The following is a 27,843-nucleotide window of genomic DNA, read 5'->3' as shown; positions in this document are numbered from 1 at the left end:
TTGAACAAAAATCATGTTTTGCCTTCCACTGTATGCCCAGCGCTTGGCACGGTGCCTGGCATACAGTTGGCACTTCATAAATGGTATCTGTTCGACCAGGTAAATGAACCTGGACAAGCCATTTCTCTCTCCCTCAGTTTCCTCAACTGTACAACAAGACCTCCTCCTCGGGGTGGCTTGTGAGGATCCAAGGGGCTTTGTCGAGTGCTTTGCAAACCTTACAGAAAGCGCTATTTATTATTTTCATGGCTGGGGAGAGACCTGAGCTCTCTCTGTCCTGAAGGGTCCAGGCTGCAGGAGGTGGAGCTTGGAGTTTCTCCCAGTGATTGGGGGAGGCGGGGCCAGAAGCACCAGGCTCCGCCCCCAGCGCTCTGAGGCCGCCCCCCAGCCTGGGCAGAGAGAGAAAGGGCAGAGGGGAGCGTCCACGAGGACCCTGGCGCAGGCGCAGGCGCAGGCGCAGTTTCTTCCGCCCGGCCCCCGGTCGTTTCATCTGTATCCTGGAGCGCATAGGCACCGCCCCTTCCTCTCTTCGCCCCGCCCCTCACGCTTCCTAGTCCGGGCTCCTAACGCCGTACTAGGCTGTTTGCATGAGAGCGCAGGCGCCGCTCTCCTCCCCCACCCCCACGCCCTCGTCTTCCGCGTTCTGCATTTTCGGCAGTTTCCGTGAGGGCGCAGGCGCCGCTGTGCTCTTCCCCCGCCCCTCCCTCTCTCCCGGCTCTGAGCCTTCGGCTCTGGGCGTTCGGCTGTTTCCGTGAGCTCTCTACGCAGAGCTTGGCTCCGCCTCCGGGGGCGGGCTCCGCGGCTCGCTAGGTATCATGGCTGCAGCCCTGGCTCCTGCTCCGGCTGCTGCTGCTTCTGCCTCCGCCTCCGCCTCCTCTGCCGCCGCCGCCGCTGCTACCGGAGGTGGAGGTCACGCCGCGGGCTCGGGGTGACGGCAGCCCGGAGGCGAGGTGGGTCCGGGCCGGCCGGACTGCCGCAGGAGGGCTGGGCCACGCTGGGATTTACAGCTTGGGAGGGCTAGGAGGGGAGGTCGGGCCGAGTCCCAGCGAAGTGGGGGCTGGCCTTGGACGAGGCTGGGGGGTCCCAGTCTTACAGGACGGGGGGTTCTGGGCTACGATGGGTCATGGGGGTGGCCAGAGTGGAAGCGACTGGGAGATAGATATTTCTATGTCTGTATCATTATATTGGGGGGCTGGCCTTGGAAGAGGCCTTGGCTATATTGGGGAACCCCAGCTGTGCTGGATAGGGACTGAGCTCTATTGCAGGAGGCTGGGCTAGACTGGATTCAGTAGAATGGGGCCACCTCTACCAAGAAGGGGCCTCTGCTGTTCCAGGTTATACTTGGGGTCTGCAATAGGGGACATGGGACCTAGCCTCTAATGGGTGGAGGCAGACCTGGTGGTAATGGGGCCTGACCATACTGGGGGTGGGGAGGAGGAAGGGCTATACTGGGGGGGGGCCTGACCCCACCTGTAATGCTGAGAGGGAGGTCTAGGGACCCCATCCTCTTTATGTGTCAGGGAAAAGACAGGACAGGAAAAGAATCCAGAACCTAGCCCAAGCCCTATTGCAGAGCAGGAAAATGGGGTTCAGGATGAAAGCAGAGGGGATAGGCTGGACTATTGTATTCCTGTGCTGTGTAAGGGTGGGATGCTGGGGTAAAATGCAGGGATTTTCATTGCTGTGGGGCTGGCTAGGGGTACCCCAGGAGTTGGCTGATGTATTCACAGTCTCTCTCCTTTCTCCTATCACCCCTTGTCTGATATATTAGGGGCTCAGGGTGCTATGGTCACAAGAGCTCTGGCCTGAGAGTCAAAAGACACAGATCTGAATCCGGCATGCCCACTTAACCGAGTGACGCCAGGCAAGCCCCTTTTTGTCTCTTGGCCTCAGTTTCTCCATTTGAAAATAAGGTGGTTGGACTAACCCATCCTTCTCTCAAGGCTGTCCCAGCTCAGACAGGCTGTGCTCTGGGTCCTGGGCTTCCCTTCATCTCTGACAGTCCACATTCTAAAGTCCTTTACAGTTCTTGGATCCCCTGCTTTGTGTCTCCTACTCCAGCCTGTGCCCCTGTGGACCCTTTCAGGGGAACCATCTCTGAAGAGGGTCTCAGGACCCTCTTCTTGAGCGTGCCTGGCCAAATCCAGTGCAGGAAGGACCAAGTTTAGAGAAGAAGGAAAGAGGACATCCCTCCAGAGAGATCCTGGCCTGTTGGCTCCCTCTCTCCCTCCCGCCCACAGGCGCTGGGGATGTATGAAGCCTTGGCCTTTTGGGGGAGGGGAGCAAGGCAGACAGATGCTCTTTGGGGCAGGAAGCCCAGCCTGGGGGAGATGGGAAAGCTGACATGCCCAGTCCTCCATCCCCCCCTTTCCTCACCCTCACCTTGGCAGAGAGCCCTTCCGAGAGGGCCCTGCTGGCATCGGGCCTCCTGGGATGGGTTTGGACTCAGAGGCAGAGCTGGGCCTGCCTCTCCCCCTCCCTTTGGCTTCAGAGCTCCCCCTTACAGCAGGCATGATGAGGCTGGCTTTTCTCTGGCTTTTCACTGCTGAGTGTGCGTGCATGCTCCAGAAGAGCCCTGCATACGTGAGTCTGTGTGCATGGGAGAAGCCCCCTGAATGTGAGGGGGTGGGGGAGAGTGTGCAGAGTGCATGCCCAGTGTGTGCAAGACTGAGGAGGTACATGCTTGCGTGATGATGGGAGAAACACGTGTGAGTGGGTTTGCAGGAACATGCAAGTGTATTGGAGTGTGTGCTCATGAAAGTGTCTCCATGAATTGAATCAATGTGGTTTGGGAATGAGAGGGTGGGAGAGAGCCAATCTGCTGGCCTTGTGGATGATGCTTCTGAGGGGCTGGGGGATGGGGATGGGGTATGTGGAGCAGGGCCAGGATCCTCAGAACCAGAATATCACAGACAGAAGATAAGGAAGGCAATGTTGGAGAGAAAGGGCTGTCCTTGGGATCCCAAAGCAAGCCCCAGCCTCGATGCTTTCCAGATCCTAAGTCATAGCACTGGGAGGGACTTGAGAGATCACCTGGTCCAGGCCCCCCTCATTTTATAGGGGAGGCAACCCTTGAAAGGGCAGAAGCCAGGTATCACCCCCATGTTACCCTGCACAGCTGGAGGCTTTGTCCTTCCTCCTGCCATCCCAGGGCTGCCACAGCTTTCCCTGCAGCTCTGACTCGCATGCAGGATTCCTGCTCCCCTAATCTTGTGATTTTTTTCCTCAAGAGCCCTGGGTCCCAGCTGGCCCCATCTCCCCATGGGTGGTAGTTGCAGGCAGGCAGAAGAGGAGGGCACTGTCCTATCCCGGGGCCCTGTCCCTGGGTCAGAGGGAGGGGTGAATTGTGTTCCGTCCATCCATTCATCCTCAACATCTGTGGGGAGTCAGCATGTTCTTGGCAGTTCTTTCAGTTTGGGATAGGGGCCAAAGACACTCCTTAGCTTGCGTAGCATTTAGAAGTAGAAGGGGCCTTGTAGAACATTTTACCCCCTTACTTTACAGATGGGGAAACCAAAGTCCAGAGGGCCCCAGTGATGTACATAACAGTGCTAGATTCAAACCAATCCCTCTGATTCTAAACCTGGCATTCTTTCTGGGGTGTTTGGAGAGCTGCTAGCTCCTCCGTCCTGAATTCAACTTCCCAGCTTGTGGCAAGACGCTGGGATCATGGAATAGGAAGACACTTGAGGGGCATTTAGGCCGACCAGAATCTGAAGCAGTGTTCCAGACCTGAAAATCTCTGGTAGGAAAAGAAAAGACATCTTCTGATGATGGGTAGACCACGCTACATTGGGGCAGCTTGGACGACTTGGGAGTTTTTCTTTGTACTGAGACAGGATCTGCTCCTCTGTCGTCCCCTACCTTGGCTTTTGGTTTTATTCTCAGGAGCCAACCTGAGCTGGCCTATTTCCTCTGCCCCAGGGCTGCCGGTCCACCTTCTTACTCCACTGGGGTCAGGTTGGACACCCTACCTGGTCAGCCCCTAGCCTTGGCCCACTGGCAAAAGGCCAGAGAGCCCTTAACTCTAGGCCTTGTAACCTTGTTGGGGAAGGAAGAACCCCGCCTAACCCCCATCCCGTTCCCTGGGCATTCTAGACTCTGATCTCCCCCCTTAGAAGCCAGCACCTGTACCTCAAAGTCTGGGAATTTGGGCCCTACGCTTAGATCAAGAGCTTTTGGTCTGGAGTCTGGGAATTTGTGTTTTTAGGACTGATAACTGTATTTCATCATAACTGATCTGCTTTATAATCCTGTGTGTTTATAATGCATTTAGAAGCATTCATCTGAGACGTCTTCATGGGTTTCATTCACCAGGCTGCCAAAGAGGTTAAGAATCCTTGGTACAGAGAATAATACATATTTATATGGTGTGTTATACATGTATATAATATGCAGCAAGTGTAAGACAGAGTGTTCTCCCCATTTTACAGATGAGAAAACTGAGACAAAACTAGGAGAAGTAACTAGTTCAAGATCATTGAAATAGGAAGTTGCAAAGCTGGGACTGGAATTAATCAGTATCAGCAAACATTTATTAAATACCTGCTATGTGGTAAGCACTGAGGGGAAATTATAAGTAGAGTTAGGAAGACCCTAGTTCAAATCCAGCCTCAGACTAGCTCACTAGCGCGTGACCCAGGGCGAGTCACTTAACTTCTGTCTGCCTCAGTTTCCTCATCTGTAAAATGGGAATAACTTTGGCATCTATCTGAAATGAGACTGCAAACGAGTCCATTACCCTTTCTGGGCCTCAGTTTCCTCATCTGTAAAATGAGGAGGTTAGATTAGACGATGTCTAAGGACCCTTCCAGTTATAAATATATAGTCCTGCCACCTGAAACATTGATGAAAGTAACTGGTATGGAGCTGACTAGCAGCCTTCCATTTCTGGAATCCTGTTTGGCTTCTTAGGGGAGTGTGTGCCCTGGGATCCCATGTCATCTCCCTGTATTGGCACTAACAGCCTTCTCCCTGTCTCCTCCCTGTAGGTCCTGACACCCAGCTCCCCATCAGAGCCGTGGCCTACCGTGGACACAGACTGTCCTCCCTGAGACCTAGGCAACCTGTCTCCCCCAAGGGCCAGAGTATGGTGGTGATGCTAGCCCTTTGCTCCATCATCTGGCTAAATCGGGGCTTCAAGCTGCGGAAAAGTGGCTAGGCCCCCAGGCCCCCACCCTGGTCTGCTGACACTGCCACCCTCTCCTCCCTCCACCCCCCTGCCATGTGGCTGTTGGCCCAGAGTTGAGCTTCCCTCCCCCTCCTCACCCAGACATCATGGCCAGTGCTGAGGGCTTCCAGTACCGGGCCCTTTACCAGTACCATAAGGAGCGTGAGGAGGACCTTGACCTGCTGCCCGGCGACATTCTGGTCGTGAGCAAGGGCACGCTGGAGGCACTCGGCTTCCAGGATGGGGATGAGCAGAGCCCTCACCATATAGGCTGGATCCTTGGCGTCAATGAGCGCACCAAGCAGAAGGGAGACTTCCCAGGCACCTATGTGGAGTACCTGGGGCCTGTGAAGATTGCCCTGCCTTCCCACCGCCCCCGAGGCCACAGGCCATTGCCTGCCACACCAGGGGCAGGGCCTGCCCGTTCCCGGGACTCCCCGGAGCCAGGTAAGTCCTGCCCTGAATCCTCCTGGGGCTACTTCACTGTGGGGATGTGACAGAGAAGTTTACTGAGGCTTGAGGCATGGGCTGCCTCAGCATGGGGAGGGGGCGCAGTTATCGAGTATCAGTATAGAAGATGGAGTCCTTCTCTGAAAGGTGGTGACTCCCTTATTTTCTCCATATTGGACAGAGCTGCAGAAGGTAGGGTTGGGCCAGGCTAGTACAGAGGCACCTACAGTAGGAGAAAGCAAGAATGTGGTGGTGATGTCCTTATTTCCTCATCCATTTACCGAGTTCCATGTTGGATACTGGGGAAGTGATGGGAGAAAGCCAGGCCCTGTCCAGGCTCCCTGGAGAGCAGAAGGATACAGGACATTATATTAGAAGGAGAGATTATCTAGTCCCACCTGCTCAGATTTTCACATGAGGAAACTGAGGCCCAGAGAAAGGAAGAGAATTCCTAAGGTCACAAAGGTGGAACTCACAGCCTCCGATTCCAAATCTGGAGTCTTTACACTGTGGCCAGCTGCCAGAAGGGAGGGGGACAGAGCTCTGCGGCCTAGAGCAATGGATGACGGCTTCCTGGAGGAGGAAACAGAGGGCAGGATGGGCCAGGAGCTGGGCCAGCCTATGCTAGTCCTCCCTGCCATGGGAGCAGGCGCTGCCTGGCCCTGCCCAGCTCTGTGGGGACATGCCCCAGATTTTCCCATTCTCTGCCAACAAGTCTACCCCATCTGGCTTGTCAGGACAGGACAGATGTGCCCCAAACTCTGTAAAGTGTTTCCTTTCCCCTTAACGGTGGCCAAGGCAGGAGGGGGAAGGGAGGACATGGCAGGGAGACTTCTGGAATCCTTGACCTTCCTCCCCAAGCCTAGTCACTGTGCCTCCACCTGGCCTCTTTCTTGTTTCCCTGCCTGGGAGTCGGTCTGTATTATGTAGGATCACTATGGAAAAGTGTCGGGAAGCCCATCTGAGAGAATGGAAGACGCTTCATCTCGGGAGAGAGCCTTTGTAGTGTGCTGGTCAGAGTGCACCAGAGAACTAGGTTTGAATCTCACCCTAATGCTTCTCAGCTGGATGAACCGTGGGAAACCTCTCTGGGCCACAGTTTCTTCATCTGTACAATGGAGACAAAAATAATTGTGCCCCCTACCTCCTAGGGTTATGTTGAGATGCTTTGCAAACCACAAAATACTATTCATGTAATAACAACAGAAGTGAGAGATGGCTGCCCTGGGTGGAGAGAGCACTGGGTCTGAGCCCAGGCTCGAGGTCCCTGCAGTCATTCCCTCCTGCTGGATTCTGGCGGTGGAAGGAGCAGGGTAAGGAGGCTCTGCTCCCACTGCTGAAAGACACGCTTGTTCCAGGGCCAGACTGGGGCCCCTCAGTGTTGGGTGGAATTGGGTGGGCGGGGGTAGATGCCACAGCCCCACAGCCCCAGGACTTTGCCCAGGCCTTCGGCACCTGGCCCTGGTAGAATGAGGAGGAGATAAAGAAACAAAAGTGAGACAGAGAATAGGCAAGGCTGCCCTTCTGAGGTCCTGCGGTAGAAGACAGCCTGAGTAAAGCCAGGCATTGCCTTTTCCTGGCCTGCTCACAGTCCGTACCCAAGGCTGTGGGGAGGAAAGGCTGCGGAGTCATAAAGCATGGTAGAAGAAGTGTGGGCAACTAGGATGGCCCAGGTCACTGGAGAAGGGACCTGCTGAGGTGGCTTTCCTGTCTTGATAGGAGAATGCTTAGAACCCAGGATGTCAGAGCTGGGGGGGCCCTTAGAACCCAGGACATCAAGGCTGGGGGGACCCTTAGAACCCAGAATGTCAAAACTGGGGAAAACTTTAGGAATCAGAGGTCAAATCCCTCTCTCTGTCACTGTCTCTGTCTGTTCCACCCCCTCTTCCCTTTCTGTGTACATCTGTCTCTCTGTCTCTTTCCTCCTCTTTCTCTTTCTCTGTCTCTCTCCCCCTCCCCTCTTTCTCTGTCTCTCTCCCCTCCCCTCTTCCTCTGTCTTTCTCTTCTTCTCCTCATTCTCTGTCTCTCTCTCTTGCTCTCCCCTTTCTCTTTCCCCCTCCCCTCTTTCTCTGTCTCGCTCCCCCTCCCCTCTTTCTCAGTCTTTCTCTTCTTCCCCTCTTTCCCTGTCTCTGTCTCTCTCGCCCTCCCCTCTTTCTCTCTCCCTCTCCCTTCTTTGTCTCTCTCTTCCTCCTCTCTTTCTGTCTCTCTCTTGCCCTCCCCTCTTTCTCTGTCTCTTTCCCCCTCCCCTTTTTCTGTCTCTCCCCTTCCCCTCTTTCCCTGTCTCTCTCTCTCGCCCTCCCCTCTTTCTCTCTCCCTATCCCTTCTTTGTCTCTCTCCTCCTCCTCTCTTTCTCTGTCTCTGTCTCTCTCTTGCCCTCCCCTCTTTCTCTGTCTCTCTCTTCCCCTCCCCTCTTTCTCTGTCTGTCTTTTCCTGAACTCCCTGGAGATAGAATTGGCAGGAAACATCATTCGGGCTGGAGCAGGATCTGGGGGGAAATGGGCTGGGGGAGGGGAGGAGGACTGGGGTTCTGCTGACACAGCACATTCTTGGAGCAGGGTTGGGGATGAAGGAAGCCCTCACGTGGGGTGATGTCCCCCCTCCCCAGTCCCCAGAGACCTTCTGCCAGGGTCACTGTAATGGCCTTCAGCCCTTAGCAGCTGGAATTCCTCTTCTATAAAAGCTTTTACCCTGTTCCCACCATCCCCTTCCCCCTCACTGCCTCTTGGGTTTCCAGGCCATTGGGTGGGTGGGGTTTGGATTTCCCTGGTTCCACGGGGCCCCTCACTTGGAGTCTCTCTGCCAAGAGCTCCCTCCCCCCATTGCTTCTGTGGGCTTCCTGCCAGGGTTTTTTCCCCTCCCTGGTAACAACCAGTCTGGAAAGGAGCAGGGTGACTCCCTTCCTGGGAGCGGAGGTGGGGGGTGGGGCTGATGGGAGGAGGGGGCGCAAAGTGAAGTTTCTGAATTTGAAACTGGAAGGTCTGACGCTGAAGAGATCTGGGGTCCTGGGGATGGGGCGTAGAGTGAGTTGGAGATGTATAGAACCCTGACCTAGAAATAGAGTACTTTAGGGGTGCAAAGTCTAGACATAAGTCACTCTCCTTGTGGGTCCCTGCTCTATCTGAAAATGAGGGAACGTTCTAGACTGACAGTCTGCGCATTGTGTCTCAGACATCCTGTGTTCTCTGACAGTCTGGGTTCTAAGGACCCTCCTAGCTCTGACATCCTGACTTCTAAGAGCCCTCCCAGCTCTGACATTCTTTGTTCTAAGGGCCCTCCCAGCTCTGACCTCCTGGGTTCTAAGGGCCCTCCCAGCTCTGACCTCCTGGGTTCTAAGGGCCCTCCCAGCTCTGACCTCCTAGGTTCTAAGGGCCCTCCTAGCTCTGACACCCTGGGTTCTAAGGGCTCTTCCTGCACTGATTGTTTCTATTCCCAATTTCCTTCCGTCTCTAAATCTTTTGGTCCTGTTACGAAGCTCATTAGAGATGTTCCAGGCTCACAGAATTCGAGAAAAGACCTCCAGGGCCATCTAGTTCAGCTGAATCCCCCACCAGATGTAGCCAGGCCCTTGCAGTCAGCAGACATCTGCTTGAAGTCCTGCAGTGAGGGGGCTCTCTCCTTCTGGGACAGCTCATTCTATTCTGGAACAACTCCTGTCATTAACAAAGTTTTTCCTGAAGTGGAGCAGCAAATAGTCCCTGCAATTTCTGCCCATTGCTCCTAGTTCCACATTGTCCTAGGATCAGTCAAATAACGGGTGTTTAGCTTGGAAAAAGGAAAACAGAGGATAAGAAGGGAGATATGACAGCTGTCTTCAGATGTCTGAAGGTCTGTCATTGGCAGAGGAACTGCACGTGTGCCGTTTGACCCCGGAAGCCATGGCTAAAAGCTGCAGATTGGCCGATTGAGGCCAGATGCCTGGAAAAGCTTCTTATCAGCAGAGCTGTCCCAAATGGCTTCTTGGAGAGGCAGTGGGTGCCCCTGCTGGGTGGTCTTCCAGCAGAGGCTGGCATTTATCAAGGACTGACTGGATCCCAGGCATGATGCTAAGCGCAGGTGTTACAGAGAAAGGCAAAAACACAGGCCCTGCCTTTAAAGAACTCTGATAGGGAAGCAACAGGGCCAACAACTCTGAATAACCAGTAGAAGCAGACTCAATGGAAGGTGGTCTTGGTAGCCAAGGTCTCCTGCAGAAAGGAGGCTTTGAGCCACATCTACAAGCAAGGCAGGTACAGTAAATGGTGGGATAAGGGGCCCAAGCATTCCAAGCACAGGGGACACATGGGGCTTCTCAGAAGTATCTGGTCCGACTTCTTCAATTTACATGTGAGTTTGAACCTGAGGTCTAAAAATCAACTTGTCCAGGGTCGTCCATCACAAACGCAAAATTCCAGACCAGTTGTTCTGACTCCAAATCCAGTCCTTATTTCTCTTTTCCTTGAGAAGAGCATGAGATATTTTTATCAAACTCTTGCCAAAAAAAAAAGAAAATCCAGGTAAATTGTACCTAGCACATTCTCTCATCTGCCACTTTTAGCAAGCCTGTCAGAAAGGAGGTGAGACTGTCTGGCCCAACCTAGCTCTTTGGGACCCCCTTTCTTTTTCTCTTTTTTTAAATTTTCCACTTAATATTTTATCTTTTTCCAATTACATATAAAGATAGTTTTCAATATTTACTTTTATAAGATTTTGAGTTCCAAACTTTTTTCTCACTTGGGCCCTTCCCAAGATGGCAGGCAATCTAATATAGAGACCCCCTTTCTTGATACTCATTGGTCATTTCTTTAATAATATAGTTTGACCCAGAAATGAAGTCCAACACCCTGACCTGCAGTTTACACAGTCTATTCTCTTTCCACCTACCATCCTTTTTTTTTTAATTTTGAGAAATGGCACATTTACCTTGCTCCCATCCTATGGTCCTGTCCCCAATTTTCTATGGTCTTTCAAGGGTCCTGATGGCAGCTCTCACAGGCACATCCATCAGTTCCCTAAATACTTGAGGATGTGGTTCAGTGGGGGCCTGGTCACAAGCACAGCATAGATAGACAAATAGCTGGGGCTCTTACTGCCAGCTCGCTTCATCTCGGTTAATCTCGGTTAGCAACATTCTCTCAGCCATTTTTTCTCTATCCTTTCCAAGTGTGAAGTTCAGAGCAGTTCTGTCTTCTCTCTGGCTGTCATTATCATCCCATCCAAAGGAACCCATTGATTAAAGAATAAGTAAACTGTGGCACATGAATATTGTGAGATGCTGTTGTGTTTGAAGAAATGGTGACTATGAATAAGTGGATGTGGGGGAAAGTAAGCTAGGAAAATAGTCCATTCTTATCCTGTCTCCCCAAGCAGCTGTCGTCTCCCTACTTTCATCCTCTCCCTGTATAACAACAACCAAAAACCCTTTCTGTTATCCTGGGCTTTTCTCCACAGCTCATTCCAAGATTTAGCCTAGTGGACACCATGCTTCTAGAAAACAGCCTTCCATGCTCTTGTTTCAAAGGAATAGTAGCGGACAGTTGTTTAATGTGCCAGTTGTGTAGTTGGGATGCTTATATAGGGTTGTATTAGCGTGCCAGGCACTGCTGAGCGTTTTACAGTTAGTATCTCATTTTCTCTTGCTTCCATCTTCTCTATATATGTCTTTTTAAATTTTTTTTTTTTTTCGTGGAGTGGGGGCAGGAGAAGGAGGGAGGAGGGAGGCACTTAGGGTTAAGTGACTAGCCTAGACTCACTCAGCTACTAAGTGTTTGAGGTCAGATTTGAACTCACTATGTCCACTATGGCGCCACCTAGTGGCTCCTGTCTTTTAAAATTTCAGTGTAAAGTCTCAGGGCAGACACCGTTCTGTTTCATCTCAGTGTTCACAGTGCCACATACAGTAGGAACTTAATGCGTTCCTACTAGATTGGATTGACCGCACCAGGCACCTCCTCTTTTTTGTCCTCAGAGGGTTGTTTCTGTTTGTATCATCAGAATTTCCTTCTTGAGAGCTGCCCATTCCTCCTAGACAGAGAATCAGCAGACATTTATTAAATGCCCAGTGTACTAGGTACTCTGCTTATTCCTCCTGTGGTCAGTCAACAAGTGTTTATTAAATGCCTACTGTGTACTATGCCCTCAATTGATTAAGTACCCATTAGATGCCAGATGCTCTTCTAAGTGCTGGGGATACCCAGAAAGATAAAAGACAACTGCTGCTTTCCACGAGCCGTCCATGATCCGCAGGATCCGACCTGTCCTTTCGCTGAATCCTTTGAAATCTTTTCCCAGCATGTCAGACTGTGTAGCCAGCTTTCTCATCCTTCTCCCTTAACAACCTTTAGGATAAATTGGTTTCCTTTCCCAGGAGGTCTTCCAGGACCTCAGAGGCCTTTTTTTTTTTAACTTCTTCCTTTAAAGTAACCTTTTCTGCAGCATTCTTCAAAAAACTGGTCCTTCAGTCTTTGAGATGGGCAGCTAGGTGCCTCAGGGGATAGAGGATGGAGTCTAGAGTCAGGAAGACCCAAGTTCAAGTCTGACCTCAGACACTTATTAATTGTGTGACCCTGGGCAAGTCATTTAACCCTGTTTGCCTCAGTTTCCTCATCTGTAAAATGAGCTGGAGAAGGAAATGGCAAACCACTCCAGTATATTTTTCAAGAAAATGCTGAAAGGACCAAACAGCAACAGTCTTTGAGAACCAGTAGTGGGGGAGAGTGGACCATCTTCTGTACCAGCCCATCCTTCCTAGATCAAGGCAGTGCCACCGGTGTCATTTACTTGGACTCAAGCAAGGCCTTTAGCTTGTTGTCTTGGACTATCCTTTTAGAAAGATAGAGGGAGATGGGCTTAGCCAGTCGGGCCATTAGGTGGTTCGATGACCAGTTGAATGGATGGAGCCTCATGGTGAGAAGTTGATGGTTGCCCAGGGTGTTCCAGAAAATCTTAGTGCGCTTGTCAGCTTTCATAGCATAAAACTGCACAAATTCTTTGGGGACACCCTGCTTCATGCCCTAAGGTTTATAAAGCAGTTTACTTTGTCTGGTCCTCACAGCAACCCTAGAGGTAGGTGCCACATGTGTTATAATCCTCATTTTACAGATGAGGAAACTGAGGGTCAGAGAAGTGGCTTCTCCAAGGCTTACGTGGTTAATATAATAATCTACAGTAATAACCATAGCTGATCTTTATATGGTTCTGACTGTGCACCAGGCTTGTGCCAAGCACTTTACAGTCAGTGTCTCATTTTATCCACACAACAGCCCTGGAGGGGGTTGGAGGATGGGAATGCTGTTATCCCCATCTTATAGTTGGGAAACTGGAGGCTCAGAAATGTGAGCTGGCTTACCCACAGTCACATAGATAACACAGTCATCATAGCTACTGTGTGCCAGGCTTCATACTGAACGCTTTACAGTTCTTATCTCATCTGATCCTCACAACAGTTCATGGGATGGGGCGGGGGGTTATTGTCATTACCCATTTTACAGTTGAAGAAACTGAGGCTCCAGCTGTGAAATGACTTACCCAGGGTCACACGGTTAATATCTGTCAAAGATGAAATTCAGGCACTTTTCTTCCTGACTAGAAGGCTCTATCCACTATGCCACCCAACTTATCCCCCCCAAAAATTAATTATTTAGTATCAGTTTGGAAGGGTAAGTCCCCCACATTTTGCGCATGATTCCATGTTGTTTAACAGCTGCTAAAGTGATTTTTTTTCCTTAAGCCCCAATCTTATGGTATCACTCCCCTACTCAATAAACTTCCATGGCTCCCTGTTGTCTCTGCAGCAGAATAGAGTATTGGCCCCATCCTGGCTTTCCAGTGAAGAGTCCTTCCATCAGTCATACAGCCAGCATTATTGTGTGACAGGCAGTGGGCCAGGCATGAAATAGCCTTACCCTTAGGGAGTTTACATTTTTGGGGGCAATAGCACGTATATAAATCATCATTACAAGATGAATACATACCAAAAATAAAAAATGGTAGGGTGAAGGTCTAAGTAGCTGGGAGCTGGGGGCATGGATCAGGAAAGGCTTCCTAGGGAGGAACTTGAACTGAGTTTTGAAGGAAGTTGAGGTGAGGTAGGTCCTGCATTCCTGGTGTCAGGCACAGCCAATGCAAAGGAGTGGCCTGTGCGTGAGAAATAGAAGACCACTTTGACTGACTAGGAGGGGAATCGTGTATATAGTATAGGAGAGCAAGAAGGGAAGTCATGCATAAAGTCAGGGTAGACTGAGGCAGAGCTGGGATGGATCGTGACCAGAGCTGACTGTGCTGGCAAACATGGATTGTTTACTACTTCTTAGCATAGATGGAGGCCCCAAGAGCGGGGGACATCACATATGGCATCAGGCTTTATTCAGAGTAGTGATTGATCATGCTACGGTTTTTTTCCCCTTCTTAATTTTAATTTTATTTATTTTTGGGAGGCATTTGGAGTAAAGTGACTTGTCCATGGTCACACAGGTAGTGCATATCCGAGGCCAGATTTGAACTCAGGTCCTCCTGACTCCAGGACTACCCACTGCCCCACCTGGTTGCTCTGGCTTTGTTTGATTTGTTTTTATTTTTAAACATTCTTTGTTATAGGGATGATTTAGGAAGGGGGAGGGACACAGGAGGAAGCTTAAAAATAAAAGATAACAATGAAAATTTATTTAAAAAAAACAAAGATTCTTGGGAGGGGAGACCAGAGACGGGGAGGATGACTGGAAGTCTTTTCAAGTAATCCTAGTGAGAGGGGATGAATGGCTATTTGGAGGGCATTAGCCCTTCTGGAGGCTTGAAGGTACCTATTCCCTTTCTCTCAGGAGAACAAGCTTTTCTTTTTTCTTGGTGTAGAACTTGATGCTGGGCTCTCATCCTTGGTCTTGGTACTGCTAGGGTCTTCAGGCATCCCCTCCTCACTGCCATATACCTCCAGGATGAATGGGAATGACCTCTCGGCTGCTGGTCCCAGCCTGGGATGGGGCCACTCGGGCCTCCTCCAGCTCAGCCCATCCCTAAATTCAGGGCAGCCACTTCATAGGCATAAAGTTCTTCTCTTCCTTGGCCAGCTGGTACCCTGCTGCCTGACCTGCCAGAGCAGTTTGTCCCCCCTGAGGCAGCACCACCCATCCTTCAGAAGTTGGTGGAAGCCATTGAACGCAAAGGTAAGGGGGCTTTGTACCCAGGCAGTCTCTCAGCTCCCCTCTCTCCCCATTCCCTGCCATCTCCCCCATGGACCTCAGGTAAAGTCACCAGAATCTCACCGGTCACTCAGTGCTGAAAAAGGAGGGAAGGGAATAAAAGTTTATGAAGCACCTACTCTGTGCCAGCAATGTGCCAAGCCCTTTGGAAATATTATCTCATCTGATCCTACAACAACCTTGGGAAGTAGGTGCTATTATTATCCCCATTTTGTAGATGAGGTCACTGAGGCAAACAGGTTAAGAGCCTTGCCCCCGGGTCCCACAGCTTGTAAATGTCTGAGGCAGGATTTGAACTCAGCAATCTGGGCCTCCTTCCTTGGAATGTCCATGGGGCTCCTCAAGATCTTTCTGAGCTCCACACTCTTTGCCTCCTTTTCTCACCTTGGTCTTCCTTCTTGTTCTAAGAACCAGTTCCTCTCCTCTCTCTTGAATTTCCTTGGCTGATGCTCATCCCCATTGACTTCCGGCTCACCCTCAGAAAGTCATCTGAAGTCATTTCTGACACCCCCATCAGACCTTTGTCCTACAACCCGCTGACAAGAAGCTTGCTAAGGATTTGTTTGTTTGATGTTACTTGGACCTTCCTTCTGCAGGGCTGGACAGCGAGATGCTCTACAGACCATCGGGTTCTGAGCAGCGGCCACTGAGAATCGGTGAGGAACCTTGGGGCTTTGCTCCCTCTCCTCACTCTTCCTCTCCCTCTGGAGGTTGGGGTCTTAGGGCGAGTAGGGAGCACCTGGGAGGTGCCCATGTGGCAATGTCTTGAGTTCCAGAAGATAAAGGTTCTGGTTCATGGCAAGGTGCAGTCCCAAGTTCTGATGGTTGGTGCTGAGCTAGGCAGTGGGGGTAGGATGCAGCTTGGCCCTTGGGTGAGGAAGCAACCATTCTCTTCCCTGTGTTCCTGGCCCCCTGGCAGACTGGACTCTGAGTGATGTGGATCAGTGGGATGTGGCCACCCTTTCTGAGGCACTGAAGGGCTACCTACAAGCTTTGCCCAGGCCCCTTGTGCCACCTGGAACCCATGGGGACATTCTTCGTGCCTTGCAGGGTAAGTCCCCTGTGATTGTCTCTGAAGTCACAGGAAGCAGGAATGCTCAGGTCCCTTGGGCAGGGAGGTGGGAACATGTTGGACCCAAATTGGCTCTTGAACATGGGTACCCAAGGGATGAGAGGATCCCTGGGTCAGGGAGGGGGCTGACCTCAGGCCAGCCCAGCCGTGGTGCCCACAACCATGGACATCCCTGGAGGCCGGGGAAGGGTCTGGGAGGCTGGGCAGGCCTCAGTGATTCATGCCCTATCTGTCTCTCCTCAGAGATAGCCAGCCCGGCCGCAGCAGCAACATCAGCGGGATGGAGGAGGCAGCAGCTGCTGGCGGTGCTGGAACCCCCCCTGGTTCCCCTGCACAACGCCCTGACTCTGCGCTTCCTGCTCCAGCACCTGGGGAGAGTGGCCCAACAGGCCCAGGCCCAGGCCCAAGCACAGGGAAGTGGCCTAGGCCCCCGGGCCCTTGGGGAGATCTTTGGACCTCTCCTGCTTAGGCTGCCGGCCCCTGGGTATGTATGGACATGACTGAAGGGTGGAAGAAGGAAGGGAGGGAGGGAAGGAGGGAGAGAGGACAGAAGGGAGGACAGGCGATAGAAGGAGGGCAGGTGATGGACAGGGGGAGGGAGGCCAGAGGCAAGCAGAGAGTGGGCATAGGAAGGGGCCAGCACTTTGGCCCTGATCTTACTCCTGCCCCCCAGACCAGAGCAGACTCCTGACTTCTCGGCTCTGTTCCTGGAAATGCTGCTACAAGACCAGGAGGAGGAGCAGGAGCCACCTCCCCCAGGTAAAGGCCACAGAGACCCTTTTCTGGCCAGTCCCTGGGCCCTGCCCTCCTTCCAGTGACCTGCCTTAGAACAGCCTGTTGTAAGTGGATGAAGCACTGGGCAGAATACTTGGGTTCAAATCCTCCCTCACAGTTCTTACAAGCTGTGTAACCCTGGACAAATCACTGAGCCCTGTGGGCCTCAGTTTCCTTATCTTGTAAAATGACTGTGTTCCAATCTGGGAGGATTTAGGATGCTAGCCGGCCCTGAGAGGGGTGCACCAAGGGGTCTGTCCTGCCCACTGTCCTGGTCTGACGCTAGCCTGCTTTTATTCCAGCACTACCCCCAAAGCCTCCCAAACCCAAGGTCCAGGCTGGCAGTCTGCCTAATGGGAGTAGCGCCCCCCTCCAGGAAGCCGAGTGGTATTGGGGTGACATTTCCAGGTAACAGGGAAGCTGCCAGCTCGGGAAAAGGGGACCTCTGTGGGCAACAGGAGGAACTTTTGTTCTCCCTTCTCTGGGCCTTGGTTTACCCCTCTGTATAATGGGCATGAGCTGGGAGTCCATGCTATATTGCTTATGGGGCTAGTGTGGGGATCAAAAAGGCTTTGATATCTGGACCTAGAAGAAAGGGAGTAAGAGAGAGAGGGAGAGAGAGCAAGAGAGCAAGCTCACCTGGGCAGAGAAAGGGTGGTGGTGACTGGGCTGGGACAAGGATGAGGATGATTCTTTGGGCTGGGGGTTTGCTAGCCCAAAAGGAAGGCATCATGGGCATCTGGCCCAAGATCCGACCCCCTTCCCACCCTGCAGGGAAGAGGTGAACGAGAAACTTCGTGACACTCCAGATGGTACCTTCCTCGTCCGGGATGCATCTAGCAAGATCCAGGGTGAATACACGCTGACCCTCAGGTACTAGGTTCTAGGGAGTCTGAGGGGGTTCGTGTCCTGGCTCCCCAGCTTGGCGACCTCAAGCCCCATCTTTTTCCCCAGCTGCAAACTGGCAAGCCATCGTCTCAACTCTGGCTCCCCGGAAGATGGGGCTGGCATTGTGGGGTCTGCAGGAGTCACTTCAGGAGAGAGGAGACGGGGGCTTAGGAGTTGGCCCGGAGGGACAAGAGAGGCTGGGCTGCAGGGGTCACCACGGGGCCTCACTGCATCCCCCCAGGGGCGAGCACAAGAGAGGCCATCAGGATTCCCAAGGTGACCTGGCCTTGACCAGCTCCTGACTCCTGTCCCACCTTCTGCAGGAAGGGCGGTAATAACAAGTTGATCAAAGTCTTCCATCGAGATGGGCACTATGGCTTCTCAGAGCCCCTAACCTTTGGCTCCGTGGTGGAGCTCATCACCCACTACAGACACGAGTCACTGGCCCAGTACAACGCCAAGCTGGACACTCGGCTGCTCTATCCTGTGTCCAAGCATCAGCAGGTCTGAGGGGTAGACGGGGTCCTGCCTGGGAGGGGAGGGGGTGCAGCTAGTGCAGTGGGAATGACTGGAAGCCTGCAAAGTTCAGCTTGAACCACTCGCTAGCCATAGCTTCCCCTTTTTTGGATTTTACGTTTATCCCTATTACATCTTATCTATCCCTGTCAATAAGAATTCATTAAGGGCCTACTATGTGCTAGTCAAGAAGTAATTATGAAGCACCTGCTGTATTCAAGCATTATGCTAAGCACCAGAGGTACAAAGAAAAGTAAAAACAGAGTTCCTGTCCTAAGGAGCATACGATCTAATGAGGCAGACAGCATGGAAATAGGTAGAAACACAACCCGTGCATCTTTCTGGGTCCTGAGTCTGTTATTCAGAATGTTAGTTCTCATCTGGAACCTCCATCTCCCACCGCTGTGCCCTGCCCTGGCTGTGCCCCCATGCCTGGAAGGCATTGTCCCTTAATCTCTGTCTCTCAGAAGCCTTAGCCTCCATCCGTGCTCACTTAGTTCATGTGTCCCTCGCTACTGAAAGCCTGGACAGCTAGCTGTGTGATACTGGGTTTTCTCATCTGTAAAACGAGGAGCTTAGACTAGGTGGTCCTTATGGTCCCTTCTAGTGCTAAGACTGTGGCGCCAACTTTATCCTGTCTGGTTTTTTTTAGACAGTAGAAGAGAAGCTCCCTGAGGGCAGGCACTGAGCTTTGCTTTCTCTCCCTGTGCTTTAATGGTTGCTTTTTGGGTTGGACTGAATTGCTTTTCCTCCGAATGCATGTGTGACTTCCCTTCAAGTCCCTTCCCCTCTGTGAGCCAAAGGTTAAACATTGCTTGTGTAAGATTAGAGCCTGTTCAGGGCGTTTCAGAGCCAGGTTGGTTCCAGGGAGCTCACCTGCTCCACGTCTGTCCCCTGACCCCAGGACCAGGTGGTGAAGGAGGATAGTGTTGAGGCCGTTGGCGAACAGCTGAAGGTTTATCATCAGCAGTATCAGGACAAGAGCCGAGAATACGACCTGCTGTATGAGGAATACACCCGTACCTCCCAGGTATCCCAGGTGTCTCCCTACTGTCCTGGGGAACCTGATTCTGGAAACACCAAGTGGGGGGTATGGGAGTGTCAGGGCAGGCCTGACCTTTGGGACCCAGGGCCTGTGATCAAACCTGGAGTCCCTAGCCCAGGAGGGCTGGGAGCAAGGGAGTGATTCGAGAGGGTCCTGATGCAGCTCCCAGAACCTGACCCAGGGTCCTAGAATATGCTCAAGAATAAGGACGGAGAGGACCCGGTACCAGGCATTAGGCCTTGACTCCTAGCATGGGCTTCATAACGTTTGAATGGATGAATGCACGGCAAGAAGACAGAAGTCAGCCCAATATTAAGGACTATCCTTAATAATTTCCTCATCTATAAAATGGAGGTAATTACCTATAGTGCCTACCACTTAGGGCAAATATCCAAAACAAGGTGAATGTAAATTCATGTAAATGATAAATGTAAACTTAAAAGTACACTAAATAAATGTTAGCCGGCCTTCCCTGTGTATAGCTATACCCACCCCATCCTACCATACAGCACCCAGAGCCATCCACTCAGACCAATAGCTAGAAAGTCTGGTGGAGTGGGGAGAACAGTGAATAGGAGAGTCTGGAAGCCTAGGTGTTAGTCCAGCTCTGCCAGATTTACTATGGGACCTTCTGCTTTTGGAGGCCTCAGTTTCCCTATTTGTAATCATGAGATTTAATTTGATAACTTCTAAGGGCCCACCCAGCTCTGATCCTGGGTTCTGAACTCCTTCCCAGCATTGAAAACTTATGAGTTGGAGACAGAGCTCAAAGTCGAGCACTGGAAAGGAATTCCTCGGCACTTTTCCGATTCTACTTATCTGGCTTTACAAAATGGCCATCTGTTCCCTGAAGAGCTCCTCCTAGCCAATTCCTATGCCTCTCTCTAGAGGGAGGGGGTGGGCCATAAGTCGTGGGGGGAAGGTGCATCCAGGCCATCCTGGGGTGGGCCCAGGAAGGAAAGGTGAAGCCTCAGACAACCCCCATCCCCAGGAGCTACAGATGAAGCGGACAGCCATAGAGGCCTTCAACGAGACCATCAAAATCTTCGAGGAGCAGGGCCAGACACAGGAGAAGTGCAGCAAGGATTACCTGGAACGCTTCCGCCGGGAAGGCAATGAGAAGGAGATTCAGCGGTGAGGGGCACCGGCTTGCCCCAGGGCACTGTGGGATGCTGGAAGCAGAGGGGACCTTTGAGCCCCCTTCACTCTCCCTCTCTCCTCTCTCCTCTCTGGGGCTTGTTCACTTCTCCCCCTTCCTTTCATCTGCACTGACCCCCTCCACATTATCTCTCCCTATCCACCCTCCCTGATCCTGCCTCATTATCCTCCTCACAACCCATGGTCCCTTCTCTCCCTGCCCCTTTCTTTCCTGTCTGCTCCTAACCTTCACATTGTGACCTTGAGAAAGTCAAGACCTTTCTATATCCCAGTCTAAAGTGAGCATGTTGAGCATCTGTGACCCTCGTGCTATGTCCTGAGGGTCTCATGGGTTGGGATTGTATGTGACATTCCTCCCGCGCACACACACACACAAACACACACAAACATGTACAACCCTTCAACCCTTCCAGGATCCTGATGAATTCTGAGAAACTCAAGTCCCGAATAGCAGAGATTCATGACAGCAAAATGAAGTTGGAGCAGGACCTGCGGGCGCAGGCGGCCGACAACCGCGAAATCGACAAGCGCATGAACAGCCTCAAGCCTGACCTTATGCAGCTGCGGAAAATCCGGGACCAGTATCTAGTGTGAGTATCCCCTCTCCCAGACCCACTCTAGACTTGTGGGCCTGTGGGGGAGCCTGCCTCCTTGTGGCCAGTGGTAACATTGTGCCCATCTGCACCTGCCTTCAAAGCATCTTTCCCCATCAGCATCTGTCATCCCCTCCAGACCCCTCCAGGGCAGGGACCTTCCTTTAGTTTCTGCCTGCCACCATCAGAGTGGGCCAGGAGAGAGAGAGAAAAGAGGAGAGGCAGGCAAGGAGAGAGGGAGGGAAGGAGAGAGACAGAGAGAGAGAAAGAGAGTGTGTGTGTGTGTGTGTGTGTGTGTGTGTGTGTGTGTGTGTGTGTATGTGTGTTTGGAGAAGGGGGATGTTTGCTCTTATCTTGGAGGTCTTAGTTTGTGAAATCTACCCTCACTCCTGAGGGAGGAGACAAGGGAGGAACTGGTTTCAGCTTTTACCAGCAGTACCTTATCTTAATTACTAGGCAAACTGTAACCCCTGGGGTTTGTCTCAGATCAGTCCAAGAATCTGAATGGCCCAAGAGCTCAGTCTCCATAAACGCTTCACATATGCCAGGCACTCTGCTAGGTTCTAGGGATATAATACAAAGAATGAACCAGTCCTAACTAATTTAATTTAAGATTGCGTTACTGAGAGCATAACTGGATTTTGTTCAGGTTGTACTCTCTCTAGAGTAGGACTGTTGTGTTGGATTCCTGACTGTCCCACTTAGGGAAGAAAATTGATAAGCTGGAGAGTGTCTAGAGGACTTTCCAGGCAGCCAGGTTGGTTAAAGGCCTTAAGTTCATGAATCTGGATTCAGAGGACCAGGGTTTGAATCCTAGCTATGGTGTTCACTACCTGGGGAATATCAAGCAGTCAGGTAATCTCTGCATACCTCAGTTTCTTCACCTGTCCCTGTGTGGCTGGAAGGCTTTTCCTTACTTGCTTCAAGGTTCCCTCCTCCAGGATACCCCTCCTAATTTCTACCTCCTCTAGTTAATAAGTCCCTTTTTCCTGCTTAAATCATCATGTATGGACTTGCCTGATTGGATGTTCTAGCCCCATTGGTGCAGATAAATACATGCACGCCCATGGGGTCCCTTCTTACTCTAGCCCTGTGATCTGTAGACTTTACATTGATATAACTGGGGATGTTTAACCTAAAGAAGAATAACCCTAGGGAGGATGTGAACAATGTGAAGAAATGCCTTGGGGTGTTTGAAGGGCTGCTTCCTGCCAGTGGTCAGAACTAGGATCAGCCTGAGAGCTGCTGGAGGCTGCAGATGGACATTGCACAGAAGCTTTTTGAGGTTTGAGGTTAGAAAAACATCTAATCATTAAGCCATCAGAAAATGGAAGGGGTGGCCCAGGAGAGCCATGGGTTCTTGCTCACTCATCCAGCTGCCAGCTGGACAACCGGTTGTTAGGGAAAGGCGGCGGCTTCTTTTCCAAGGGTGCATTGGACCAGATGGCCATTGAGGTCCCTTCCATATCAGAGTCTGTGGTTCTCTGACTCCCTCAGTGACTTTGGACCGGCTCCCTTCCCCTTGCTGGGTCTCGGTGTCCTTCATCAAATGGGGAGATTGAACTCAGTCATCTCTGAGGTCCCTTCTAACCCTTCTGCAGGTTCTGTTCTGCGTTCCTACCCTAAGTGCTTTTTAAATTTTGATTTCATTTTTTTAATTAGTAAAAATCCATTTTCTCTCCATCAAACAACCTTGTAACAAACATGCAAAGTCAGGCAAAATAAATTCCTGCATTGGTCACCAAAAAATGTCTCGTCAAGGTCAGTGTCGTGGGTCCTCTGGAATCATGGCAGACCCTGGCGTCAATCAGAGTTCTTTAGACTCTCTGAGTTTGTCATTACAGTGCACTCGGCTGTGACTGTAGCCTTTGTTGTCCTGATTCGGCTCCCTTTGCTCTGCATCAGCTCGTGCAGATCTCCCAGGCATCTTTGAGCTCAGCCCTTCTGTCATTCCTCATGCAGCTCGACGCTATTCCGTCTCTCTCACGTGGCATTATTTGTTGAGCCATTCCCCTGTTGAGGTGCCCCCCTTTCGTTTCATGTTCTTTCTTTCTTTGTGACCACCCAGATCAGGTCTTCTCCCTTCTCTGGCCTTCTGTTTCCCCTGTTTGTGAAATGGAGATGATAATTTCCTGACTTGCCTCCCTCCTTGACCCAGATTAAGCCTATGAGTGGGAAAGACTTTTGAGCCAGAGGTTGGATGGGCTTGAGTTGTGACAGGCTTTCCTTTCCCTGTCTGGCAGGTGGCTGACGCAGAAGGGGGCCCGGCAGAAAAAGATTAATGAGTGGCTGGGAATCAAGAATGAGACGGAAGAGTGAGTATTCCAGTGACAGAGAAGTCCCTGAGAGACAACCCCCCTCCCTTGTCCTCCTTCAGTCTGGCCATTTAGGAAAAGGACACATTGAATAGTGGAAAAGGAGCCTGCCTTAGAGTTAGTAGGCCTGAGTTGGAGTCCTTAGTTTTGAGACTGCCTAACTGTATGACCTTGGGCAGGTCACTTAAATCAGCCTCCGTTTCCTCATCTGTAAAATGATTGTGATAACTTTGAGGAAAACCCTTGTAAACTTGAAGCCACTGTGTGGATGGGAGTCTTGATATCAATAGCAGTAACTGTGAGCCCTCCACGCCCAAATATCCAGGGAGCCTCTGGCCTGCTTCAGAACGCCTGGGCTGAGTTAAAACATGCAAGACCCTCCAAGAATGTTAGGAAAGGAGAGAAGGGTCCATGTCCTTCTTTGTCTCCCGGACACCTTTGGCTTGCAGAGGAAGAAGTCTGTGAAACCCTTCTCAGAATAAGATTTTTAAATGCATAAAATAAAATACATAGGATTATAATTACAACCAATTCCCTCAAAATACATTTATCAAAAATATACATAAAAATCAAGTTTTTGGATTCTGCAAGTTAAGGCTCCCTGGTCTGAGTGGTCGCGCTTCAGGTTTAGTAATTGGCACATGATAAATGCACTGATTGGTCTGACAAGAACCACCAGACTCAGAGGAGTGGTGGCTGGGGGAGGTGGCCTCTATCTGCCCCTTCACTGATGCCCGACAGAGACGCTGAGCCCTGGATCATCCCATCTGTCTGGGCTCAGAGACCTGCTGCCACCAGGGCTTCCATACACGCCTGCCCTCCCTCGTCTCCTCCACCTCTTAGGAGGCCTTCTGTCCTTCAAGGCTCAGCAGATGGGCCACCTGCTCTGGAAAGTCCTTCCTGATCTCCACCACCACCGGTGTTCTTTGCCCAAATGGTCCTGTATAGACTTGCCTGGTAGCCAACGAGTTGTGGCCCCCTTCCCTTCCCTGTTAGGTAGCTCCATGAGGTCAGGATCTAGCTGTGTGTGCCCAACACCCAGTGTATGGTAATCACATCATGAATGCTTCTTGGCTGGGTTACACCAGTTTGGTGAGCCCAGCCTCCTCCCACACAGGAAAAGAGAAAAGTTTGGGGCTTGGGGATGGGGAGAGGAACCAGAGGAGTTGAGGGGCAATGAGGCAGGCAGTCGGCATTGATTGAAGGACTCACTGGGAGCCAAGTTCTGTGCTAAGGCCTGGAGATCCCTGCCCTCAAGGAGCTGCTGCTGTAATGGGGGAGACAACATGGTGGACTGTCTAAGCTATCTACAGAGGGAAGACACGGGGTGGGGAAAGGCTTGGAGCTGGGTGTTGAAGGGGAAGCCAGGAAACAGAGGTGAGGTGAGCCTTGAGTGCTGATCAGTCAGCTTTTATTAAAGGCCTACTATGTGCCAGGCACTGTGCTGAGCACTGGGGATAGGAGACAGAAGGCAGGGCCTGCCCTCTCCCCTGGGAGGCCTGCCCTGACCCTGAGGTCAGCCCTGCTGAACCTTGCCCACACCTACAGCCAGTATTCCCTGGTGGATGAGGAGGAGGACCTGCCTCATCACGAGGAGCGGACTTGGTATGTTGGGAAGATCAACCGTGGGCGAGCAGAGGAGATGCTGAGCGGCAAGCGGGATGGCACTTTCCTCATCAGAGAGAGCAGCCAGCGGGGCTGCTATGCCTGCTCTGTGGTGTGAGTACTCTCAGGACCAGCCTGAACCAGGCTGCTGGGTGGGGAGGCCACTTGGGCTGCAGGGCCCAGCCTCGGGTGGGGGTGGGGGGCTGACTAAGGGCCTGCTCTGCCTTCTCTTGTCCTTCAGGGTGGATGGAGACACCAAACACTGCGTCATCTACAAGACAGTGACCGGCTATGGCTTTGCCGAGCCCTACAACCTGTACGCTTCCCTCAAAGACCTGGTGCTACACTACAAGCATACATCCCTGGTTCAGCATAATGACTCCCTCAATGTGACGCTGGCCCACCCTGTGCTATCGCCACCACCACCCGCCCGCTGACGGCCCCAGCCTCCTGGGCAGGAAGGTGGCTGGGAAGGGAGTGGGGGGCACTGTGTGCTGCTGCCTTCCCCCAAGCTCCAGGTCTGCTGAGGAGCCACGGCCCCTTGTCTCTCACTGCCTGCCCCTGCCCTCGTTCTAGACCCCCATGGACGAGGGTGCCCAGACCGGCCCTGTGGCTCTCTGCAGGAGTGAGGCTCTGGTGACTGGACCAAGGTGTGTCTGTATGGGTGTGAGCGCGTGTGTGAGTGCATGTGCATACGTGTGTGTATATACACACTCATGTTCACATGTGTCCCTGGCTATGCATGCACATGCCTCCCCCTTCATTTCAGCACAAAGAGGAAGTAGACTGATTCTTTGTGGCCATGATCCATTGGTCATCCAGATTTGTTCCTGACTCTCCCCTTGGATAAGCTCCACACCCACCTCCAGGCTGGTCTGAAGCACTTAGATATCACCCACATTCTCGAACCCCTGGGTCCTGTCCACCATGAGAGCAGGGGTTCCTGAGCAATCCTTGGAGACTGCCGGACACCTTAAGGGATCGTCTAGTTAAATGTGCTTTACAGATGGGAAAACTGAGGCCCCCAGCCCAGGTTGGAAGGGGACCTCAGAGAGTGTCTGGTTCTGTTTTGACCTCCCTGAACAGGATTCCCCTCCACTAGATCCCCAGCATTCTAGCCTCTGCTTCAGCAATGGGGTGCTCACTACCTCCTGCTGCAAAAAGCCCAATCATTCCACTTTTGAATACTAGCTCCAGATAACGGTTTTTCTTGTCTGGGAGCCGTCCAGTGAGAAGGGTTTGGAGACTTGAGTTGAGTCTCCAGACCCTCGGCCTGGCGCTCTTCCTGTTGGGACCATCTACTGACTCCTGGTGCTAGAGCCAGAGGGGTCAGAGGCAGCCCCTGAGATCCCCACAGCTAGAGGAGGGAGAACATCTCAGTTACCACCCAGCCTTGAACTCCCATCCTTCTCCCCCTCGTTACTGGTGCTGCAGGCAGCCTACCATGCTTGTTGTCTAACCTTGTGTCCAGAGGCTGGGGGGCATGGCAGGATCTCGCTAGAGCTGCTGCTCTTCCCCCTGCCCCCCACTTGCTGTATCATTTTGGACAGTTCCCCTAATCTTTTTGGGCCTCAGTTTCCTCATCTGTCAAATGATGGGGTTTGACTAGATGATCAAAGCCATAGGGACTAGCGTTGCCCCTCACCCCTCCCTTCCAGAGCCTTGGCCTCTCATCCAGAGGACGAAGGCATTGAGTGGCCGAGGAGTCCCTGGGGTAACCACGGGGCAGACCCGAACATGTTCCTTGTGTGGGTGGTTGAGAAAGGACTCTTGGTTAAAAGGAAGACCTTTAGTTCCACAGCTCCCAAGGTCCTTTGCATATGTGTGGGAGGGTAGCATGAGGATGTGTGTTAAATGAGGGTGTCTGGGACAGTGTAGTCCCATGTGAAGTGTCTGTTTTATGTTTCAGGGAAAGTATTTCTTTGAATATGTAGACACCTAGGGGGTGTGCCACTGGAATTGGGGGTGGGGGTGGGGGGGGGAGAATGAAGGCTTCCTCCACGTTCCAGTGAACCTATGGAGTTGAGTCTGGGGTGGGGGGAGTATTTTTCTGTGTGTGTGTGTGTCTGTGTGTGTGTGTGTGGCCTGTATCTGGGAGCGTGTGGTGAACATGACCTCGGGTCACCTTCACTCTTCACCTTGGGTCACAGGCCTTCTGCTTCCTTTGTCCCCCTCTCAGGCCCGCTTATCTCTTAAGTCTACTTCTGGAGGTCAAGGCCATTATGCCCAGCCCAAAATCCCCAGTCATTCCTCTAGCCCAGTTGGGTCTTTAGACTTTGGAACAGAAGCAGGATCCCATCCCAGCCCCTGGGCAAGAGGATAAGGTCATAGGTGCCTGGAGCAGAGACCAGAACAGTGGCTCCTTAGGAGTCTGGGTCCTGCAGTCTCCCCCACACTGCCTTTGGGGGCCAAGAGCCATCCCCCTTCTCCCTCTAAGCCACTTAAAGCCTTCCTGCCCCATACTGCAACCCCAGACCTATAAATAAGCCATAGAACCTGGGGGGGGGGGGTGGTCAAAGATACTGGGCCCACCTCCCTTCTTCCCTAGAATCTCACAGACCATGACTCCAGGGGCAGCCAAGTGGAAATATGCTGCCTCTAGCCTACTATGGGGTTCTCATGAGGTTTGGCCTACCGTAGACACTCAGTATGGGCCTCGTCCCTATATTGGGTTCTCATGAGGTTTGGCCTACCGTAGACACTCAGTATGGGCCTCGTCCCTATATTGGGAGGCCTGTGGACCGGCTTCTGAAGCAGCCAGTTTGGGGAGTGGGTGTTTGTGTTTAACCTCTTGCGACACCATAGGATGGTACTCTAAGCGTTCCCTCCAAGCCAGGGGGGCCCCTGAGCCAGCTGCCTTTGGGCAGGCCATTGTAAAATCCCTTCCATCCCTTCCTTAGGAGTGGGACCTGGGGCTGGGGTGGGGGACACAGCTTAACTTCCCTTCTCTGGAAGCTGGGTTTATTGAGAACTGAAACCTTTGTTTGAAGCTAGGCCTGCTGCTTTAGCTGTGACCAAGGAACGCGGAGTTCCCCCAGGAAGTCAGCTAGAGCTTCATTTCCCTCTTTGAGCCCCACAAAGACCTCC

The 27,843-nt window shown here is 52.0% G+C and overlaps 1 protein-coding gene across 3 annotated transcripts; it reads left to right on the top strand.

Moving 5' to 3' along the window:
* The first annotated feature begins 713 nt into the window (after nucleotides 1-713).
* PIK3R2 (phosphoinositide-3-kinase regulatory subunit 2) lies at nucleotides 714-25,286 on the top strand. Of its 3 annotated transcripts, none has more exons than XM_072601669.1 (16): nucleotides 714-950; nucleotides 4,992-5,617; nucleotides 14,659-14,754; nucleotides 15,387-15,446; nucleotides 15,710-15,841; nucleotides 16,106-16,346; nucleotides 16,536-16,621; nucleotides 16,939-17,044; nucleotides 17,411-17,509; nucleotides 17,848-18,028; nucleotides 18,945-19,070; nucleotides 20,077-20,219; nucleotides 20,657-20,833; nucleotides 23,080-23,151; nucleotides 24,700-24,870; nucleotides 24,998-25,286. In XM_072601669.1, the coding sequence occupies exons 2-16, from the start codon at nucleotides 5,278-5,280 to the stop codon at nucleotides 25,191-25,193; spliced, it is 2,226 nt and encodes a 741-aa protein (XP_072457770.1). In that variant the 5' UTR covers nucleotides 714-950; nucleotides 4,992-5,277; the 3' UTR covers nucleotides 25,194-25,286. The 3 variants fall into 3 exon arrangements, with proteins under 3 accessions (XP_072457770.1, XP_072457771.1, XP_072457772.1); XM_072601670.1 differs by lacking the exon at nucleotides 714-950 and adding an exon at nucleotides 3,505-3,745; XM_072601671.1 differs by lacking the exons at nucleotides 714-950; nucleotides 14,659-14,754 and having other exon boundaries at nucleotides 5,143-5,617.
* The last annotated feature ends 2,557 nt before the right edge of the window (nucleotides 25,287-27,843 follow it).

The sequence above is a fragment of the Notamacropus eugenii genome, chromosome 4 (genome assembly GCF_028372415.1).
Source record: "Notamacropus eugenii isolate mMacEug1 chromosome 4, mMacEug1.pri_v2, whole genome shotgun sequence".
Taxonomy (NCBI): domain Eukaryota; kingdom Metazoa; phylum Chordata; class Mammalia; order Diprotodontia; family Macropodidae; genus Notamacropus; species Notamacropus eugenii.
This window is presented reverse-complemented; position numbering and strand designations above follow the sequence as displayed.

Coding starts and splice junctions, on each gene's coding strand:
- PIK3R2 (XM_072601669.1), top strand. CDS start 5,278: ATGGCCAGTGCTGAGGGCTTCCAGTACCGGGCCCTTTACCAGTACCAT. Junction 17,045..17,410: donor TATTGGGGTGACATTTCCAG/GTAACAGGGAAG, acceptor CCCACCCTGCAG/GGAAGAGGTGAACGAGAAAC. Junction 17,510..17,847: donor GAATACACGCTGACCCTCAG/GTACTAGGTTCT, acceptor CACCTTCTGCAG/GAAGGGCGGTAATAACAAGT.